The 21,766-nt window shown below is 43.3% G+C and overlaps 2 protein-coding genes and 2 pseudogenes across 3 annotated transcripts in view; 3 read left to right on the top strand and 1 right to left on the bottom strand.

Annotated features, from left to right (window-relative positions):
• gcnt7 (glucosaminyl (N-acetyl) transferase family member 7) overlaps positions 1–21,766 on the top strand; it is a 717,682-nt gene that overhangs the window by 592,816 nt on the left and 103,100 nt on the right. The gene's annotated exons all lie outside the window — the stretch shown is intronic.
• Positions 1,452–21,766, bottom strand: part of rtf2 (replication termination factor 2) — a 177,066-nt gene continuing 156,751 nt past the window's right edge. Inside the window, exons 8-9 of the mRNA XM_078555501.1 lie at positions 12,351–12,440; positions 1,452–2,031 (exon numbers count right to left, since the gene is read on the bottom strand). Coding sequence (XP_078411627.1) covers positions 1,829–2,031; positions 12,351–12,440 — 293 coding nt within the window. The 3' untranslated portion in view covers positions 1,452–1,828. The remainder of the gene's footprint in view (positions 2,032–12,350; positions 12,441–21,766) is intronic.
• Positions 15,718–16,375, top strand: LOC144689098 (transcription factor 12-like; annotated as a pseudogene).
• Positions 16,896–18,172, top strand: LOC144689097 (transcription factor 12-like; annotated as a pseudogene).

The raw sequence follows: 21,766 nt of genomic DNA, 5'->3' as shown, positions 1-21,766 counted from the left end.
CCAATCCTAGCTACTGTAGGGTTCCATCTCCTGGTAGTATGAGGCTTAATTTTATGGTGCAGACAGTGGCAGACCAAATGTGTTTTATAGAAAAACTCACGTCTCTGAGCTTTTGAACTGGGTTGCTTGTTGGGGGACACTGTAAAATGGAACCGGTGTCTAGATGCAAAAGACAATTAGCGTTCATAAAAACTTGGACAGTACTTGCACAGCATCTACCAATTATAAAGCCAACACTGACAGGTGTTTATAGGCAGTTCATTTTTCTGTTCCCTTGGCCAGGAAATAGCGTGTAGTGATGGGAAACAGCTAAACATCATGACAATTGGGTTTTGAATCAAAAAAGAAAGCAATAGAACATTAATGCTTATACCAAACAAAAACTAGGAGCCATGTGGTATGGTCATACCACTCAAGACAATTTTGGGGGGGAAGGCAGTGGCATAGTGTTATTGTCACTGGACTAGTAATCCAGAGACCCAGGGTAATGCTCTGAGGACCTGGGTTTGAATCCTACCACGGCAGATGGTGGAATTTGAATTCAATAAAAATCTGGAATTAAAAGTGAAAAGAAATCATTGTGCGAAAAACCCATCTGATTCACTAATGCCCTTTAGGGAAGGAAATCTGCCATCCTTACCTGGTCTGGCCTACATGTGACTCCAGACCCACAGCAATGTGGTTGACTCCGAAATGGTCTAGCAAGCCAGTCGTTTCTCAAGGGCAATTAGGGATGGGAAATAAATGCTGGCCTAGCCAGCAGCACCCCATCACATGAACGAATAAAAAGAAATCTATAACATAAAAAATGGCAGGTAGGGCAACAGGCCCCAACTCTAGACCAACCACTTGGAAAGTGTGACAGACTAATAGAATCTCCCCATTTGATTTTCCACCTACCTCTTTTGACCTCTTTAATCTACATCCTACCACTCTGTGATGCCATGTATGGTGGTTTCACATATTCGTCAGAAGAATTTTTAAGCAGTGGTTTCACCTGCCTGTTCCAGTGGATATTAAGAATCCTGTCTGGTTATTTGAAAAGCAGATGAATAAGTGCTCCTAATCAAGATACCTCTTTCAACTAATTCCACTAGAAAAGATTGCGGTCATTTATTTGATTGCAGTCTGGAAGAATCTTGCTGCACTGTTAGCCTACAGTTGCTGTATTTCACAGTAATTCATTACACAAGATGCCATGAGACACTTGGTCAGCGATTACAGAAAAACTAGCAATTTTCTTTCTGCCATTGAGGAGCCCTATTCACCCAGGATATCCAAAATCATCCTGATGTCAACTGAAGGATTTGGATTTGGTTACATGTGTTTTCTCTTTTCAATTACTAAACCAAATTTATAATATTCTCATCAGTAAGAAGGAAGGATATATTTCTTGCTGAGAATGACCAGTGCTTGTGGTTGAGTGTAAAACCTGACGCTCACAAAGAACATTTGGTGAAAATTTTAATTAACCAGAGATGGACATGTCATCAGATACCTTAGCAAAAAATTATTTCAGTAAACCAGCAGGCTGGATTTTAGCCAGATTGAGGTTGTAGATTGATAATGCATTGCTAGCCAGCACTTGTACCTTTCAAGGTACATTTTCAGCATATGGGTTCAATATCTTCAATAATTGAATAGCATCATATAAAGAGCAAGTTATTAACATCTCACATACTGAGGAGACCTACAAAACTCTACAAAAAAGTACTTCCCCTTCATGTAATAGCACAAGAAGGGCTTTTAAAGATAATAAAGTTAAATCCCATCAATTTAAAACCAGGCAGGGAAAGACAAGAATTTTTTTAAAGCATTGCCAGCCATCTCAGTAGTAGTAAGCTGTGTGAGTGATCCAGTTGGGTTTTTCCTCTCTTGCCCGCTTAGCTGAGCTATGGGATGTGAAGATGGATTTGTAAACCTCCGATTTCTCTCCAGTTTCTGTAAGAGATCGCTTGGTGATGCCAGAAGCAGGTTTACCAGTTTTCCCAGATGCAGTGGATGTGGAAGATGATGATGACTGTGCATTTGCTAGAAAAAAAGTAAATACAGAAACTATTAGTCATTTGCTTCTGTTGTGCCGCCCTTCCCAACAGTACAGGCTTACAAGTAGAGTGGTGATAAGATTGCAGTGGTGAACTGATGTTCCAGATTGGCCACTGGGAGCTCCTTTAAATTATGTCCTGTGCCTATGAGCTATTGAGTTGTTAGTGGCTTGAACAACCCCCCATCAATTTAACATGCATAATCACACTTCAAATAATGTTGAATCCCCAAATGATCACTGCCTATCTGTCAAGAGTAAGGCTCAGATTTTACATCAAACTCAAGAGAATTATCTTCTGAACATTCTGAATGACAGTGGCATCAGTTATGTTATTTTCTGGAAAACCACTAAAAACAGTTAAAAAAATCCATCCTAAATGGTCTCACATTACACACAAACATGAAAACCGCCCATGACTAAACAAGACACTGGTAATGCAGTCCTAGAATATCTAGAGTCAAAACCAGGGGAGCCTTCAAAGATTTGCCCCCAATCACACACTTGCTGTAGTTTGACATGGGAGGAAGATTTTCTACCTGAAGACAGAGCAACAGAACATAATCTTAAAATTAGAATTAGGCCATTTAGAAGTGAATCAGGAAATACTTTATCACATAAAGGATAGTGAAAATCTGGAACTCTCTTCCCCACACCCACCAGAACACTGCAGATGCTGGTGGTCAATTGAAATGCTCAAGATTGAGATCACAGATTTTCATTAGACAGGGCATCATGAAATATGGATTAATGGAAAACAAAAGCCACCATTTTCGGACCTGGGCATAAACTTATCCCCTCCTCAGCTCCCTGTGCAGATTGAACCAGACTGGGCAAAACCTTGGTGTTCTGTTCAATCACAGTTGAGCTTTGAACTCCAAAACATTTCCACCACCAAGACTGCTTACTTCCGCTTCTGTAATATTACACACCTTCACTTTGTTCCTTTACTATTGCTGGATCAAAATCGTACAATTCCCTTCCTAACAGCACTGTGGGCGTATCTACAATATATGGACTGCAGCAGTTCAAGGTGGTGGCTCACCACCACCTTCTCAAGGTCAATTGGGGATAGGCATTAAATGCTGGCATAGCCAGCAATGCCCACATCCTGTGAAACAATAAATTAAAAAAAAATTACAACCAGTTCAGAACTCAATTGCACACATCCTGCTCTGCACTAAATTCCATTCACATTGCACTCCCAACCTTGCTAACCTCTATGAGCTTCCTATCCACTACTGCATTAAATTTACAACTTTCCAAACAGCCACTTTTTCCACTAAGCATTCAGTTCACCTCTCATAATCCTGCATCATAACTTGGTTTCCATTTTTTTATTCCCTTAATCTATATTTTAATTCTCTCTCCCGTACAAAGAGCTTTGAGATCTTCTGAATGCTAAAGACCCTAAATGAATACAAGGTACTCAAACAGTGCAACCTTTGGTCAACTCCCTCTGGGATGATTATTTTTGTTTTAGGTGACACTTGGAAACTAATCCAGGTAAAAACTTCAGGCTCTATTCAGTGGCATCCAAATCAAATACAGCTAATCAAGCAAACATGCCCAGTTAAACACAAAACCATCAATGCTTTTGTCTTCTATTAAAATGTACACAGTTTTTTTCAATGTAGCCATTAGCTACAATCTTGTAATTTTAGCTTAATGAGTCAGCAGGGATTCAGGGCTTTAATAGTAAATGACTGGTGTGTTAGACAGTTGATACATTTTTCCATCAACTTTTCCTCACCACTTCTCCTGAAGGAATTAATGTTTTGTCAGGTAATGCCGCCACAGGAGTTGGTCAACTATCAGTGTCTTCCAGAGTGGCTATTTTTCACTTAAAAGGCTGGGCAGTGAGCATCAACAGGCCATGGAGGAAATCACAGCAGGATTGATGGTGTGTTTACATCCCATGTTCAGACAGGCATATCTTTTAAGTACTGAATCATGACTGAAAGCAAGTACTGAAGGTGATATTTCGTTCCCTACATAACATAAGAACATGAGAACTAGGAGCAGGAGTAGGTAATTCAGTCCCTCAATCCTGCCCCGCCATTCAATACGATCATGGCTGATTTCATTTCGGTCTCAACTCCAATTTCGCGCCCTCTCCCATAACCTTTCAACCCATTACTAATTAAAAATCTGTCTATCTCCTCAAATTTATTCAGTGTCCCGGCATCCACTGCACTCTGAGGTAGTGAATTCCACAGATTCACGACCCTTTGTAATTCCTCCTCATCTCTGATTTAAATCTGCCACCCCTTAGCCTAAAACTATGGCTTTTCATTCTACAATGCCCCACAAGAGGAAGCATCTGCTCCACGTCTACTTTGTCTATCCCCTTTAGCGTCTTATATACCTCAATTAGATCTCCGCTCATCCTTTTAAACTCTAGCGAGTATAGGCCTAAACTGCTCAATCTCTCCTCATAAGACAAGCTCCGCATCTCTGGAATCAATCTAGTGAACCTCCTCTGAACCGCCTCCAGTGCAACTACATCCTCCCTCAAGTAAGGGGACCAAAGCTGTGCACAGTACTCCAGGTGCGGTCTTGTACAGTTGCAACAACACTTCCCTATTTTTATACTCTATTCCTTTAGCAATAAATGCCAAAATTCCATTTGCTTTCCTTATTACCTGCTGTACCTGCAGAATAGCTTTCAGCGATTCATGCACGAGAACACCCAGATCCCTCAGCACTGAAGCATTCTGAAGTTTCTCTCCATTTAAATAATAAATCGCCTTTTTATTCTTCCAACCAAAATGGATAATCTCACACTTATCCACGTTAAACTCCATCTGTCAAATTTTGGCCCATTCACCTAACCTGTCCATAGCCATTTGTAAATTTCTTATTTCTTCATTGCAACTTACTTTCCAACCTATTTTGGTGTCATCTGCAAATTTAGCTAAAATACCTTCTATCCCTGAATCCAAGTCATCAATATAGATTGTAAATAGTTGGGGCCCAAGGACCAAACCCTATGGCACCCAACTAGTTACAGCTTGCCATCCAGAAAAAGACCCATTTATCCCAACTCTCTGCTTTCTGTTGGTTAGCCAATCCTCTATTCAAGCTAATATATTACCCCTAACTCCGCGTGATCTTATCTTGTGTTTAATCTTTTGTGCGGCATCTTATCAAAGGCCTTCTGGAAGTCCAGATATACTACATCTACAGGATCCCCATTATCCACTTGGCTTGTCACATCTTCAAAGAACTCTAGCAAATTAATCAAACACGATTTGCTCTTCATAAAACCATGCTGACTCTGATGGATTGCATTTTGACTTTTCAAATGCCCCATTACTTCCTTAATAATGGATTCCAACAATTACCCAATGACAGACGTTGTGACATCAAGGTCACAAAGGTCAAACATAATGTCCCTATTATCGCTTCCACCTGAGATCAGCTAACTCAAGAAAGACAAAAAATTCCAACCGCAACTTCCTTATTTGTATGGCTTAATATTAAACTGAGGAATCTGCATAATCCAGTGACTCAACTAAGGTAAACACTTCTCTGAACTTTGACAAATGCAAAATAGAACCACCAAAAGAAAGAGAAGCATTGTAATAGCTGTACAGTGCTTCTGACTACCCGAATCCACTCCCAGCTCTTAAGTACACTGCCAACCACAAAAGTAAAACAAGGCAACATTATGGGAACATAGAAGCAAAAGACTGCATATGCTGGAAATCTGAAACAAAAACAGAAAATGCTGGAAAAGCTCAGCAGGTCTAACAACATCTGTGGAGGGGAAAAAAGAGTTAACGTTTCGAGTCTGTATGACTCTTCAGAGCTAAAGAGAAGTAAAATGTGATGAAATTTATACTGATTAAGGGAGGTGGAGCAGGTGAAGCTGGGTAGAAGGCCAGTGGTAGGTGGAGGCAAAGGAGAAATTGCCAGAGATGTCATGGACAAAAGGACAAAGGGGTGTTAATGATAGTGGTACTGGCTAAAATAGGCGCTGATAGTGGCACTAAGGTCAGAAAGCAGAATGTGATAATAGCAGGACAAGGGTAAGCACTCTGGAAAGAACAACATGAACAAGTGACAGTTGGCCCTTGTGGGGCAGTGGTAGGGGGAGACTGGTGGTGGATAGGGATTGTTTAGGCCTCTGTTCAAGGAAGAAGCGAAGAGCCCTGGTGGGGGATGGAGGTGTAGAGTGATTGGACGTCCATGGTGAAGAGGAGGCGGTTAGGGCCAGGGAACTGGAAATTGTTGATATCATGTAGGGCATCAGAGGAATCGCGGATGTAGGTGGGAAGAGATAAAAACAAAAAGCTAAAAGCTACTGCGGATGATGGAAATCCAAAACAAAAACAGAATTACCTGGAAAAACTCAGCAGGTCTGGCAGCATCGGTGGAGAAGAAATCAGTTAACGTTTCGAGTCCTCACGACTCTTCGGCAGAACTGAGTATAGTTAGGAGAGAGGTGAAATATAAGCTGGTCTAAGGTAGGGGGGCGGGGGGAGAGAGAAGTTGAGGGTGGGGTGATTGTGGGGATAAGCAAGCAGTGATAGGAGCAGATAATCAAAAGATGTCACAGACAAAAGGATCAAAGAGGTGTTGAAGGTGGTGATATTATCTAAGAAAAGTGCTAATTAAGAATGGAAGGCAGGATACTCAAGGTACAGCTCTAGTGGGGGTGGGGTGGAAAGACTAACAAAGTTTTAGTTTTAGATTTAAAAATAATGGAAATAGGTGGGAAAAGAAGAATCTATATAAATTATTGAAAAAAAAAAGGAAGGGGGAGTGGGGAGAAATGGGGTGGGGATGGGGGGAGGGGGAGTTTAAGATCTAAAGTTGTTGAATTCAATATTCAGCCCGGAAGGCTGTAAAGTGCCTAGTCGGAAGATGAGGTGCTGTTCCTCCAGTTTGCGTTGGGCTTCACTGGAACAATGCAGCAAGCCAAGGACAGACATGTGGGCAAGAGGACAGGGTGGAGTGTTAAAATGGCAAGCGACAGGGAGGTTTGGGTCTTTCTTGCGGACAGACCACAGGTGTTCTGCAAAGCGGTCGCCCAGTTTGCGTTTGGTCTCTCCAATGTAGAGGAGACCGCATTGGGAGCAACGAATGCAGTAGAATAAGTTAGGGGAAATGCAAGTGAAATGCTACTTGACTTGTAAGGAGTGTTTGGGCCCTTGGACGGTGAGGAGAGAGGAAGTGAAGGGGCAGGTGTTGCATCTTCTGTGTGGGCATGGGGAGGTGCCATAGGTGGGGGTTGAGGAGTAGGGGGTGATGGAGGAGTGGACCAGGGTGTCCCGGAGGGAACAATCCCTACGGAATGCCGCCGGGGGGGTGAAGGGAAGATGTGTTTGGTGGTGGCATCATGCTGGAGTTGGCGGAAATGGCGGAGGATGATCCTTTGAATGCGGAGGCTGGTGGGATGATAAGTGAGGACAAGGGGGACCCTATCATGGTTCTGGGAGGGAGGAGAAGGCGTGAGGGCGGATGCATGGGATATGGGCCGGACATGGTTGAGGGCCCTGTCAACGACCGTGGGTGGAAAACCTCGGTTAAGGAAGAAGGAGGACATGTCAGAGGAGCTGTTTTTGAAGGTTGCGTCATCAGAACAGATGCGACGGAGGCGAAGGAACTGAGAGGATGGGATGGAGTCCTTACAGGAAGCGGGGTGTGAGGAGCTGTAGTCGAGGTAGCTGTGGGAGTCGGTAGGCTTGTAATGAATATTGGTGGATAGTCTATCATCAGAAATTGAGACAGAGAGGTCAAGGAAGGGAAGAGAAGTGTCAGAGATGGACCATGTGAAAATGATGGAGGGGTGGAGATTGGAAGCAAAATTAATAAATTTTTCCAGGTCCCGACGAGAGCATGAAGCAGCACCGAAGTAATCATCGATGTACCGGAGAAAGAGTTGTGGGAGGGGGCCGGAGTAGGACTGGAACAAGGAATGTTCCACATACCCCATAAAGAGACAGGCATAGCTGGGGCCCATGCGGGTACCCATAGCCACACCTTTTATTTGGAGGAAGTGAGAGGAGTTAAAGGAGAAATTGTTCAGTGTGAGAACAAGTTCAGCCAGATGGAGGAGAGTAGTGGTGGATGGGGATTGTTCGGGCCTCTGCTCAAGGAAGAAGCTGAGGGCCATCAGACCATCCTGGTGGGGGATGGAGGTGTAGAGGGATTGGACATCCATGGTGAAGAGGAAGCGGTTGGGGCCAGGGAACTGGAAATTGTTGATGTGACGTAAGGTGTCAGAGGAATCACGGATGTAGGTGGGAAGGGACTGGACAAGGGGAGAGAGAAGGAAGTCAAGATAACGAGAAATGAGTTCCGTGGGGCAGGAACAGGCTGACACGATCGGTCTGCCAGGACAGTTCTGTTTGTGGATTTTGGGTAGGAGGTAGAAGCGGGCCGTCCGAGGTTGGGCGACTATCAAGTTGGAAGCTGTGGGAGGAAGATCTCCAGAGGAGATGAGGTCAGTGGCAGTCCTGGAAACAATGGCTTGATGTTCTGTGGTGGGGTCATGGTCCAGGGAGAGGTAGGAGGAAGTGTCTGCAAGTTGACGCTCAGCCTCCGCGAGGTAGAGGTCAATGCGCCAGACAACAACAGTACCACCCTTGTCAGCGGGTTTGATGACAATGTTGGGGTTGGACCTGAGAGAACGGAGTGCAGTAAGTTCAGAGAGAGACAGATTAGAATGGGTGAGAGCAGCAGAGAAATTGAGACGGCTAATGTCACGCCGACAGTTCTCAATGAAAAGATCAAGAGAAGGTAAGAATCCAGAGGGAGGGGTCCAGGTGGAGGGAGAATATTGGAGGTGGGTAAAAGGATCCGTTGAACAGGGAGAGGACTCCTGCCCAAAGAAGTGAGCACGGAGACGAAGACGGTGGAAGAAGAGTTCAGCATCATGCCGAGCCCGAAATTCATTGAGATGAGGGCGTAAGGGTATGAAGCTAAGTCCTTTAGCTGAGCACTGAACGTTCAGCATCGGAGAGGGGAAGGTCAGGGGGTATAGTGAATACGTGGCTGGGGCTGGGATTGGAAGATGGGGTGGGGACGGAGGGACAAGCAGGGGTGGAGGGTCCCAGATGGGTGTTGGTGTCGATGAGTTGTTGGAGCTTGCGTTCCTTAGCACTTGAGAGAAAGAGAAAAGGTTTCTTGTTGAGGCGACGGATGAGGCGAAGAATAAAATGAAACTGGGGGCACGCGCAGCTTTGAAAAAGGGTGCGGCGGTGCTGCTGGAGGGAGAGGTCGAGTGTGTTCATATGGCGGCGCATGGCACTGAGCGTGGATCTCAGAATGCGACGGGAACAGCAGTCCGAGAGACGTTTTATGTCCCGGAGATACCTGTAATCCTGGGTGAGTTCGAAACAAGAGGGATGGAATTTCAGTTGAAATCCACGTGGGGTGAGTCAGAGACGGAGACAGTCACTGAGAAAGGAGATATGGCTGTGAAAGCGGGTTTTAGTAAACACCTTGTCAAACACCAGGAGAGAAATGGAAAACAATGAAATGAGAATGAATGAATGAATGAGAAATGGAAAGCAATGAGAAATGGAAGAGACTAGACAAGGGGAGAGAATGGTTGACAGGGCCCTCAACTGTGTCTGACCCATCTCCCGCGCCTCTGCCCTGACACCTTCCTCTCCCTCCCAGAACCACGATAGGGTCCCCCTTGTTCTTATTTTTAACCCCACCAGCCTCCGCAGTCAAAGGATCATCCTCTGCCATTTCTGCCAACTCCAGTATGATGCCACCACCAAGCACATCTTCCCTTCACCCCATGGCACCTTCCCATGCAACCACAGTAAGTGCAACATCTGCCCCTTTACTTCCCCCCTCCTCACCGTAGAAGGGCCCAAACACTCCTTTCAGGTGAAGCAGCGCTTCACTTGCACCTCCTTCAATTTGGTCTACTGCATTCTATGCTCCCAATGCGGTCTCCTCTACATTGGAGATACCGAATGCAGACTGGGTGACTGCTCTGTGGCACACCTTCGGCCTGTCTGCAAACATGACCCAGACCTTCCTGTCGCTTGCCATTTCAACACACCACCCTGCTCTCATGCCCACATGTCCGTCCTTGGCCTGCTGCAATATTCCAGTGAAGCTCAACGCAAACTGGAGGAACAGCACCTCATCTTCCGATTAGCCACTTTACAGCCTTCCGGGCTTACCATTGAGTTTAACACCTTCAGACCTCCATCTCTCCATCTCTCCTCCATCCTCATCCCCTTTTTTATCCCCTTTTTTCAACATTCATCTTCATTTTTTAATTTTTATTTTTTCATTCTTATTTTTTATCCACTTATTTTGTTTTTATTCATTGTTTTATCGCCACCTTTTATCCTATCTTCAATCTTTTTCCCGCCATCATCCCCTCCCCCCACCCCACCCCCACAAGGGCCATCTGTCACTTGTTCATGTTGTTCTTTCCAGAGTGCTTACCTTGTCCTGCTATTATCACAGTCTGCTTTCTGACCTTAATGCCACCATCAGCACCTCTTTTAGCCAGTATCACTACCATTAACACCCCTTTGTTCTTTTGTTCATGACATCTTTGTCAATCTCTCCTTTGCCTCCATCTATCACTGGCCTTCTATCCAGCTTCACCTGCTCCACGCCCCCTCAAACAGTATAAATTTCATCACATTTTACTTCTCTTTAGCTCTGAAGAAGAGTCATACAGACTCGAAACGTTAACTCTTTTTTTTCTCTCCACAGATGCTGTTAGACCTGAGTTTTTCCAACATTATGGGAACACTGCACCAATAACAAAATTTGGCTAAGTAATAGAAGGTTGATTTAACTTCTTAGCCACCAAGGGAAAGCTAAACTCTTGTTCCTCAAACTGACTGCACTGTTTTTACCCAGTGTGAACTAATTTTGAATACTAACCAATTACAAACATATTGATAAGTGCCATTTATTATTAATGCAGTGGCAGACAGCATGCTTCCTGGCCATTACATTCAGAGAGAGTGAGGTACGTGTCAGGTCATTTCAGCAACTCTTATTTTCTTCAAGTTGCCTCTCGGGAATGATGTTACAAGATAAGTAAAAATTACTCATTGCACCTCCCCAAATCTTGGCCAGGTAGTCTAGCAGCCTTGGTGTATCTAGGAAGGTTCTGAGCATTTCTCTGAACACCTCCCAAGCACTCAGATGTGCAGGTGCACACACTGGTGTGCAGAGATGTTTCATCTCATCAATGCACAGTAACACTTTATATTGTAATTACAGGATTTTAATCCTAATTCTGTTCCAATGGCAGGCAGAGTGGAATCTAAATTTTTGTTTAACAATCTCTTTCAATTTAAAAAAAGGAATCAAATATAAAAATCTTACAAGCTGTTTAATAAGTACTACATTAGAAAAAAGATTGAAAATCCCCTAAATTCAAATCGGAGATTCATTAATAAGTTGTGGTCACACTGATTAAACTGCAAGGCACTCTACAACTTGATGCAGTTTTTCCATAGCTGATAATGATTGGTACTTTGGTACCTGGAAAGATTCTCAAAAACACAGCACAGCTACTGCCAAGCTATGTTTACAACTTCAATGATTTGTTCACGTCTTCACTGATGTCTATGTTGAAAGTCTGTAGATTGGACAACAGCCCCACCTACCCTACCAGCAGATCAGATTCCAGTTTCGGATAAGACTTGATCACCGTGTGGAGAAGGCTGGATGGACCTGTCCATCATTTTATATGTATGTATCACTAGCATGTGCTGTTTATATTTGCCACTGACAGCTCTTTGAGTCTATGGCAGAGATGCCAGTTTCCACCATTGTTACACAACCTCCAAAGCAAGAGTATCAGATTACTTATCCAATTGTTCATTTCCATCAAAGGCCAACCCGTGGAGGAAAGGGCATCAGTAAACCAAATAGGTAACTAGCAAACAGGGATTACTGGCTTGCAACTGATCACATTTATAAAGTCAGTGCACATGAGACAGTTCACTCAAGGGTTTTGTTGTGTTCCTAGAGGGGACAAACCAAACCAAATTAATTAGGATATAAGTGCCATTTTTCTGAAATCTTGAGATTAAGACGAGGCGACACAGGTGCAAACTAGTAACTTCACACTGAAATTCTTTGTGCAGAGAGTGGTCAAAACTTTGGAATGAATAATGGTGGATGAAAACCATTGAATCATTCAAGAAACAATTGGAGACCCAGGATAAACACAATTTGCTTGAAAGTAGAAAAAATACAGATAGCAAATAAACTCTTTACAATGCAATAGCTGAACTTGAGATCTTATCTCTCAAGTACGACAGCCAGAACCGAAACAGACATTACAAGAGAAACCAACCTGTACTGGTAGTGCTTGAATAACCATTCAGCATCTTGTCAATGGTCGCTTTATTTTCTTTGGGTTTCTCGGTCGATGGCCCTGGGATTGCTATGTAAAGAAAATAAGAAACAGTGAGCAAATTTAAATACTAATAATTTGGAATGTTGTATCAGGAGATTCAGGGTCTAATTTCATATTTATTTTGGAACTTTTCAGCCTTATGTTTATAGCTCAGCTACAACATGCCCCTGCATCATTTTCAATTTGAGCTGGTGCTGCGGCATTATTCGAGTGGTCTATCTTGAATAAGCAGAACATTTTCTCTTTCTCTCAAGGTCCCTGTATCCTTGTTATTGTCCCACATGTGCCAGTCACCAAAGGTAGAGAGGCAGTAAAGTTTAGGGAGAGAATTCTAGAGCTTTGGGTCATGGCGGCTGAAAGCACAGCCACCATTGGTGGAACCAAAAAATCAGGGATATGTAAGAGGCCAGAATTGGTGGAGTGCAGAGATCACAAAGACTTGCAGAGTTGAAGAAGGTTACAGAGATATGGAAGGCCAAAGCCTTGGAGGGACTTGAAAAGAAGAATGAGGATTTTAACACCGAGGTGCTTTCAGGTTGGGGAAAGTGTAGATCAGCAAGCAAAAGGTGATAGGTGAATAAGACTTGGAGCAAGCTGGGGTACGGTCAGCAGAGTTTGGATGAACACGAGTTTATGTAGCGTGGAATGTAGGAGGTTGACCAGAAAAGCATTGGTATAATCAAATGTAGAGATAACAAAGGCAAGGATGAGGATTTCAACAGTAGACAAACAGGAACAGGGTCAACCTAACAGGGTGATGTTAGAGGTGGAAATGGCTGTCTTAGTGATGGACTGGATTTGTGGTCAAAAACTCATCTCGAGTTCAAACACAACACAAAGGTTGCCAATGGTCTAGCCAGCTTTAGACAGTTGCCTGGGTTGGAACCAGCTGGCCAAGGAACAGTGTATGACAGGCAAAGACAATGATTTCAGCCTTCCCGATATTTACGATAGGCGTAGCAAGGCAGTGTCAGATGGCAAGATCAAGACAGTGGCTGTGTATATGGGTAGGAAAGTTAACATGTTGGGAGAGATTTAGGGAGGAAGAGAGGGCAGCAAATTCAGAGACAGGGTAAGAAGAGTTGAGATGAGGTTGAAATCACAGGATGAGAAGTCGTTCACACGTGATCTTTCCAATAAAGCACTGATTGCAGACAGTGAGGGAAGGGAATTGCAGGTTTCAGTTTATTTCTCCTCCCCTGTCCATAACAGTACTCTACCTCGCAAACCCCAATCCTTCAATGTTTATATTTTCTACTCTCCTGCTGCCATCCCTGGCTTGATTCCCTCTTAGATAATTTTATAGGTTCCTTCAGTGTTTCTCTCTTGGCATCTTCTAAAAGGCCCATCAAGGCATGTCAATGCCACCTAACAAACAACCCCAGTCTACTCACTTCCCTGCCCTGCGTCCCTGCCAGGGGCTAATCTTTCCAACCTCCATCCCATCCCTCGAATTGCTGTCAGTTCTCACCCTTTGAATTTTGCAAATAGATCTGCTATCATCACCACTCTCCACATCTCCCTCCAGAATGTGCGTTCACTTGTGAACTAGGCCTTTGCCACCCATGAGCTTATTTGGAGATCACGTTCAGATCATGGCATTGATGAGACATGGCTCATGTGTGATGATACCTCTCCCCATAATGAAATTTTCCCACCCGGCTAATACTTTCTACTACTTGCCCTGCTCAAACCATCACAGTAGCGGTGTAACCCCTAACTCTAAATCACATCTTAGTCTGTCTCCCTACCCCTCCCTTAGCTTCTTACCTTTTACAGCTCTTTCACATCTCTGTTTTTAAAAAAATCTCATTCTCCGCCCAAGTATCTTTTCTACTTTCCTCCCTCAGTCTCTACTGGTGGATGTATGCGTTTCTTAGCCCTGGAGGATGTGGTCAATTTAAATATCAGCAGCATGGGCTTAAATAAAGAGGATTATTTATTCACATACTCACCCTGAAAAATCTAAATGCTACGTCAGTCACACATCACACACTGAAGAAAGATGCAGTTAAAGAAGATAGTGCACTTTTACAAGGGTTAATCCAAAAGAATAGTTCACAGATCATGTGTTTAGCTTGTTGTAGGAAAATCATTCTTTGTGGGTTTGGTGACGAAGAAAGTCTTTTCCATTCTTGAATTGTAGTTTAGATGGCTGGAGTCAGATATTAGGATTACCGCACGATTCCTTTGAAAAGATGAATGTTCAGAAAGTCAAGAGGTTTGACGCTTGCAGCTTTTGTATCAGGTCCAAAATCTTTACCGATGAACTTGAAGTTTGGAATCAGGGTGAGAGGTGTTTTAAAGACTTTATAGCCTTCCGGTTCTAAAGAGGCAGAGGTGGCACCGCCTTATTGTTTCTGTTGTTCTGCAGTCTTCAGTGGTCTCTTAAAAAAACTGGCCAAGATTCTCACGGGGTCTTTAATTAAACTTATTATCTCAAGCAAGTTTCGATCACATGACCAATACTGGTTTTGTCCACCCGGAATAGATTAGCTGAAAGCCATTGCTCCAAAATGAAGATAATGGATGATTTCTTCACACTTACTCAGGATGAACTAGTTTCTGCCCAGCTCTCATCGTTAAGGTTCAAATTTGGAATCACAGAGTCTAGAGTTGTGTTTTGGGTGAATCTCCAAACAATAGTCAGTGTTCTGCCTGAGTGTGTCCATTCAAGGGGGAGGCCCCTACCCATGGTTATTCAAGCAGGCACTTTCTGGAATGTTTGAGATAGTCTATATTGAATAAGCAAAGCTCACCTGACTCATGGCAGCCATCTTAAGAGTTCATCAATGTCTATTTCAAAATATAAAGACAACTCCAGAAGCTGCTATATTTAAAGTCCATATTTAAAGTTGTGAATAGGACATGCCTTCACTGGGCATGACAGTCATCGATAGTGGAGTAAAGAAAGGACGCAGATGAATGGCAGGAGATGAAAAAGACCAAGGAAAAGGTAGAAAAAGTGAAATAGAAGCGATGGGCTCAGGTCTGAAAAGCAGCAAAACCATTCATATGAATGGACACAGGGAAACTAATCTATATGTGTGTGGTTATGTGCTAGTTAAAAGAAAGCCATGCTTGAAAATACACAAGTACTAGGGAGGAGACAACGCGTGGGAAAAACTAGATTTAAAGTCATAGATCCGCTAAAATTGCCATAGGTTTAGTGAAATCAGTGACAAACTGATGTTCAGGTGTTGATACAGCTGAGTGAAACCAGACGGTATTTGGTGGGAAGTGCTTTGACGCCTTAATTTCCAAAAATTGAAATATTTCCTGGGGCTGCTATGTACACTATGTTATGTATCCCTTTCGGAACCCCAATGCCAACAATCCTCAAAGACAATCAGTCCAAGAACCAACTAACCTAGAATTCCAACCCAAGTATGAAAAGGTACCTCCCTGCCCTTGCAACTTCAGTCTACACCACCACACCAAATGAAGATACAGAAGAAAGTCAGTTGAGTATCCTTCATCCAAATATTCAGGTTCCATATTTCCAGACTCTTTCTACATCTAAAATGGAATTCACAATGGCCCTCATGTTTGGTATTCATCCAGTGGAATGGGTCAATGAGGATGTGAACACGGATGGGGGATTCTTCATTCTATTTATCCAGATCTGGTGGGCGCCGGCAAACATCATCTGTATGAAAGACTGAGATATCCAATACACAGTGTGCCATCAACTGAAGTTAATGGGAGTTTTCCTTCCATGTCTGGTTCTACTGCTCCAATAAAGCAGATTCAGCTGCATATGGTGTTTCATCTCACATTTCATGAATCAGTGGGGTAGAAACCATTATGGCTAATAGAGGAAACTCAGCTGGCAGCCCACAACCTAAGATGCATTGGTAAAGGCTCTAGCATCAATCTATTCACTGGATCCTGTCAGTGATAGCTTCCATTCAAACGCATCAACACCAGTTGGGTCCCCAAAAAGGAGTGTTGAGGAGTAACAAGTGGTTCAAAGTGGTTTATTGAGAACATATGAACATACAAATTAGGAGCAGGGGGGTAGGCCATTCGGCCCCTCGAGCCTGCTCTGCAATTCAATAAGATCATGGCTGACTAACTGTGGCCTAAACTCCACATTCATGTCTACCCCCAATACCTTTTGACTCCCTTGTTAGTCAAGAATCTATCTACCTCTGCCTTAAAAATATTAAATTACCCTGCCTCCACTGCTCTCTGTGGAAGAGGGGTCCAAAGACTTGCAGCCTGCAGAGAAAAAAAATCTTCTCATCTCCATCTTAAATGGAAGATCCCTTATTTTTAAACTGTGTCACCTAGTTCTGGTCTCTCCTACAAGGGAAAACATCCTTTCAGCATCCACCCTATCAAATCCCCTCAGGATTTTATATGCTTCAATAAGATACATGACCAGCCTTTCCTCATAAGATAATCCTCCATCACAGGTATCAGTTGAGAAGCAATAGTTTGAATACAACAGGTAACCAGAATAAACATCGTAGACTTATGACAGGTGAGATGATTTACCGGTCCTTGATCAGATAGACAGAACGGCCGAATCTCTGCTGCCTGCCATAACGATCTCTTCCACACCTTCAGACTGATCAGCGTGTTAAGCTGAAGCTAGTATGAATCCACTCCTAGGAGTCTACTCCCTTCATTTGCGATTTTACATTCTCAGGTGCCCGTTTATATACTTAAGTTTTGGGGGCTGGTAGCCATCTCCTGCTGATCATTCATTCAATTACATCGTCCCATTCAATTGTCCAATTACCATAGGATAGGTGTCCAAGGCACTCTCCTGGCCTGGGTCTCAACACCAATATCATCTTTGCTCATCTCATGTAAGGACATCTTGCTACCTTCTTAGATATACGGACATGACTCCTCCGAACCTATCAGATCTAGCTATACTTAGACAAAGGTCTGTTCCTTGGTCAGATAGCGGCCTGATGAATAGACCAGACGTCAGCAGAAAGACTTTAAACAGAGAAAGAGGGAGAGAGAGGTGGAGAAAGAGACAGAGAGAGTATTCAATTAATTTCTTAAAATTTTATAAGGCTAATAGAAAGCCATTTCTTACACCATGGTGAACTGCACGTATTAATAGGACCACCCCATAATGACTGAGTTGGAGAGACAAGCCCAGGATTTACACCACCAGTACTGCTGTCAGCCAGCAAATGTTCTATGGTTATGGCTCATGAAGGCGACTCAGCAATACATCTAGCAACCTTACTGTTCCACCTAACCTGTCATCATAATCCACTGCACTGTCAGACGAGGAATGAACAAATGTTAGTCAGTCAGTGCTAAAGTTAACAAAGAAAAGGAGGATAATGAAACTCACAAATGCTTGGGTTCAGAAGAGAAGTCAGGTGAGAGGAAAGATTCCAAACTGTCAACAAGCACATCATGAACAAGTAGTCATAATGCCAAACTGTGCCCCTTGAGCAAAAAGCAAAAAGAGGCAAAAGGAGAGGGGCTAATAATAATCATGAACACCATCATGAGCATGACACCAATGAGGCCTCCAAGGAACCTGGACGCATGTGTCAACTCCACCATGACAATGCCAAACCACAAATAAAACTGCTTAATCTCCACTATGTTGTGTCAGTCATTCTCTTAGAACAAATCAGAGAGTGTAGTTTGAATCCAAAAGCTACCTTCTTAAATGGAGGGAAGAGAAGATTTTTGTATTAGTAGGAGAGCAGTCACTGCCCCTTTGGGCTGCACATCCTGGTCTTGGAAATAACCACAGTGCAGTGAACCACATGTAAGAACTCTATGTCACACACAAAAACAAAAATAGCTGGAAATACTCAGCAGGTCTGACAGCATCTGCGGAGAGGAATACAGTTAACATTTCGAGTCCGCATGACTCTTCATCAAAACTCTATGTGCCTGGTTTAGCTGAAGGCAGTGAGCAAGAGAGACATATCATCTATCATCTTCCTCCCCATGGAAGAAACTTTGTTCTGCCAAACGGGTAATAAACTGGCAAATTCTTTCTGGGACTGATTTGCAAATGTTACGTGCATTTGTCACATCTATCTAAAAGGGCAGGGTGGGGTGGGGATGAGTTGGCACAAATTGGTGAACCACTGGATCTCTGCATCAAAAAATGTCCAAAAACAGCCCAAAAGGAAAAAAAAAATCCTCTTCACAGTGCAAAAAAGGAGTTAGTGTCAATTTTGTTTTATATCCCAGTATGCTTCAATGAAACTTACAAAGATGTGAGACTGTTTTGAAACAAACTTCCAAAAGTCCTGTTTTGCTTGCTTTATATTCAGTTAGTCATATTATTTAAGAAGAAAACTTTTGATGCCCTTGGTTTGCAGCATTGTCTTATTCAATTAACACATGACCACGCCGCATCTCCCTGGTAATTGGCTGGAAGGGATCATTAGTCAATGGACAAAATATTTTACAGAACTTCTCTTGCCTTTGTGATCAGATATATCTGGAGGGCCAACATAATGTACGCATTACGAAAGCTAGTTCATTTCATCTACAGGGAGTTATTTTACGTAAAATGAGCAAAACTATATTTTTGTGTTATTAGACTTTACAACGTTGTATTTTAAGGTAGCTGGGCATTATGTGTACTTGTAAATTGAAAGGCCTTTGATTAAGGCCCTTGGTAAGACTTATAATATTGCAACAGATAATTTTGCAGATTCTAGGTACTGAAGGTTTGTCATGGGCTTATTTAGATGTGGTACAATTCCTGCACATTGTACTGTTTAAACATAACTTATGAAAAAACACAAAGAAAATCCAACATGGACTGCCTGGACTGAATGGCTCATTTCTGCTTTATTTATCCACAGCCATCCTGAATCATCACCATAACCACATGAAGAAGCTGATGTATGAGCCAACTTCTAGAAAGGGATTCTACTCCCTCTCGTTTTTCTCCCTTCCCAGAGCAATTTTTGCAGTGACAATTTTACAAGGACAAATAAACCTTTGGGTGGGTTAATGACCTGCAATTAAAGCCTCCACTTTATTGGTTACTGAACCAACCGTTGAACTTGTTTGGAACTTCAACTGAAGGATGGCGTTTGGGCCTTCACCCTGCCCATATGAATCCATGTGAACGTGACCAAGAAGCATAACAAACAATAAACAGTTCCTGAGAAAGATCCTTGCTAGCACTTGATACGGTGGGAGCAGAGATGTGCTTCTAATGATTTCACAGTCTCTTTGCACTAAGTGGAGGCATATTTTAATATTCTTCTATTAAGATCATCTTGCAATTCAGTGGTCTTTTAGAGAAATGAAACACAGAAACGTTGCAAATATACAGCCTTTGTGGCCGCACCTTTGAAAAATAATGAAGCTTTGCAAGTTAAAATAGATGAGCTTGAAATATCAAAGAAAACTATTCTCTATGTAATTGAGTTTCCAGGATTAGTCTCTGAACTGATACAAATAAAAGGTACGCACTGTGCAAAATGACAAACCCTTTCCACTGTGGGAAATGACACAAAGATCTGAAAACAATAATAAAATGTAAAAACTCAGATCCAGAGCAAGGGCTCAGACTGTACTGGAAAATTATATGGCTGCAGAATATGAACTTTTTAAAGGCATAGTGTGTCTGTTGAAATTTCCCATAGTGGGTGGCAGTGGAGAGTGGGCGGGGAAGATGGCTGGGAAAGCGCATGAGGGGACAGGTTTGGTAGTGGCAAGCTGCAGCCTTGAGTCACTTCTGACTGTGAAGTGAAGGTACCCCAAAAATTCTGTTAAAATTCTATTACAGAGTGTGGGTGGGGGAGGGGGTGAGGGGCACAGTGGGAAAAGTGGGTGAGGAAGGGTGGAATAAGTGAGGATGAGGAGGGGAAGGCTGGGAAAAGTGTGGGGAGATGGGAGGGCCAGGGTGGGGAGGGGGAGGGGCCAGGGTGGGGAGAGAGGGGACCAGGGTAGGAAAGGAGGGGGGAGCTGGAGATAAGGATAAGGGAGTGGGGAGGCAGAGAGGAGGGAGGGGAATGCGATGAATAATGAGGGAGGGGCAGGGGGTGCCCAGGGGCGGGGCAGGGGGGCACACGGGGATGGGGCGGGGGGGCTGGCAGAGGCCGCGCGAGGGAGGGCAATACATATTGCGTGCAAGGTGGTGCAAGAGAGAGTGAGGGAAAGAGCAAGAGTGAGAGCAGGAGCGCTGGCTTGGGGGCGTGGCGGAGAGGGGGACAAACACATACACCGGCAGCAGCCCTGGGAGGGGTGGGGGCGCGCTGGACAGAAAGAGTGAGAGACAGTCAGAGGGGATGTGTGTGACGCAGTTTCTTGCATTATTAGTAACAGGCCTGAATTAAGAGAAAGGAATTCTGACAAGGCCAACTTTTAAGGAACAAGTTTCCATTCCTTATATGGAAACATGATGCAGTTATCAGCATTTCTCGGCTATTTCTTGCCCAGAGTTATTCCTCTTAGAAATTACATTTTTTGAAAATGATTGCCAGCAGGAATATAAAGGAAAACAGAATGAATGAGGCAAAACATATAAAACAGGAAAAATGGTGTACATTTTACACAGTCTTGTATGTTACTGATAGTAACTTAGAAGACAGGGTATAACAACAGGACAATATACCATTAATACAAACTGAATTCTGGATATAAGCAAAAATTTACATTGAGGTAGAGCTATCCTCCAGCATATACCAATGAGAGAAGCTGTTTTCTTGGGTTGTCCCTTCGCGCCAGCAGACTTATTGGGCTATAAGAGAGATCTACGTGCCAGTCAAGCAATCCAGGCATATTGGCAGCAGTACTGATTTGAGTGGTGCCTGTGCAATTACAACACATATGCATGATGTCATCTACACAAATTGCTGGGATCACACTGGGGTCAAGGGAGGCTTATCCAGTGGTAGCAGTTATTATCAGGTTGCTGGTGCCCACGAAAGCATTCTTATTACTGAGAAGAAGAAATGGTTGCAGCAAGGCCACAGGGCATGAAAATACCATTCTAGGGTGCCGCTTTGGAAATCTAGCAAAATAAAAGTATTTCTTTTTGGAGTAGAGGAGAGTCCTGCAATGAGGAACAGAACCCAGTAGTATGGGTAGAAGCTGGTGTCTCAGTTCCAGGAGGTGGAAAACAAACTTGCTGGTCGCCGCAAGGTAAGCAATGTAATGAAAGGGTTAATGACTGACAACAAGTTCAGAGCAGTATTTGTTTTATGGAAATTGGATTGGTGCAATACCTGCTAATAAAATCGATACTTGTTAATGACAATGACACTGCTGAACTGAATAGGATAATTTACATTGAAATAGAAAAGTTAATCACAGCAAACTGACTGAAGCCAGACAGATAATCACAGCAGGATAGGAGGAAGTCCTCTTATAGCTAAGCCAATGGAAGACAA

This window comes from Cetorhinus maximus, chromosome 13 (assembly GCF_964194155.1).
Source record: "Cetorhinus maximus chromosome 13, sCetMax3.hap1.1, whole genome shotgun sequence".
NCBI classification, from domain to species: Eukaryota; Metazoa; Chordata; class Chondrichthyes; order Lamniformes; family Cetorhinidae; genus Cetorhinus; species Cetorhinus maximus.
This window is presented reverse-complemented; position numbering and strand designations above follow the sequence as displayed.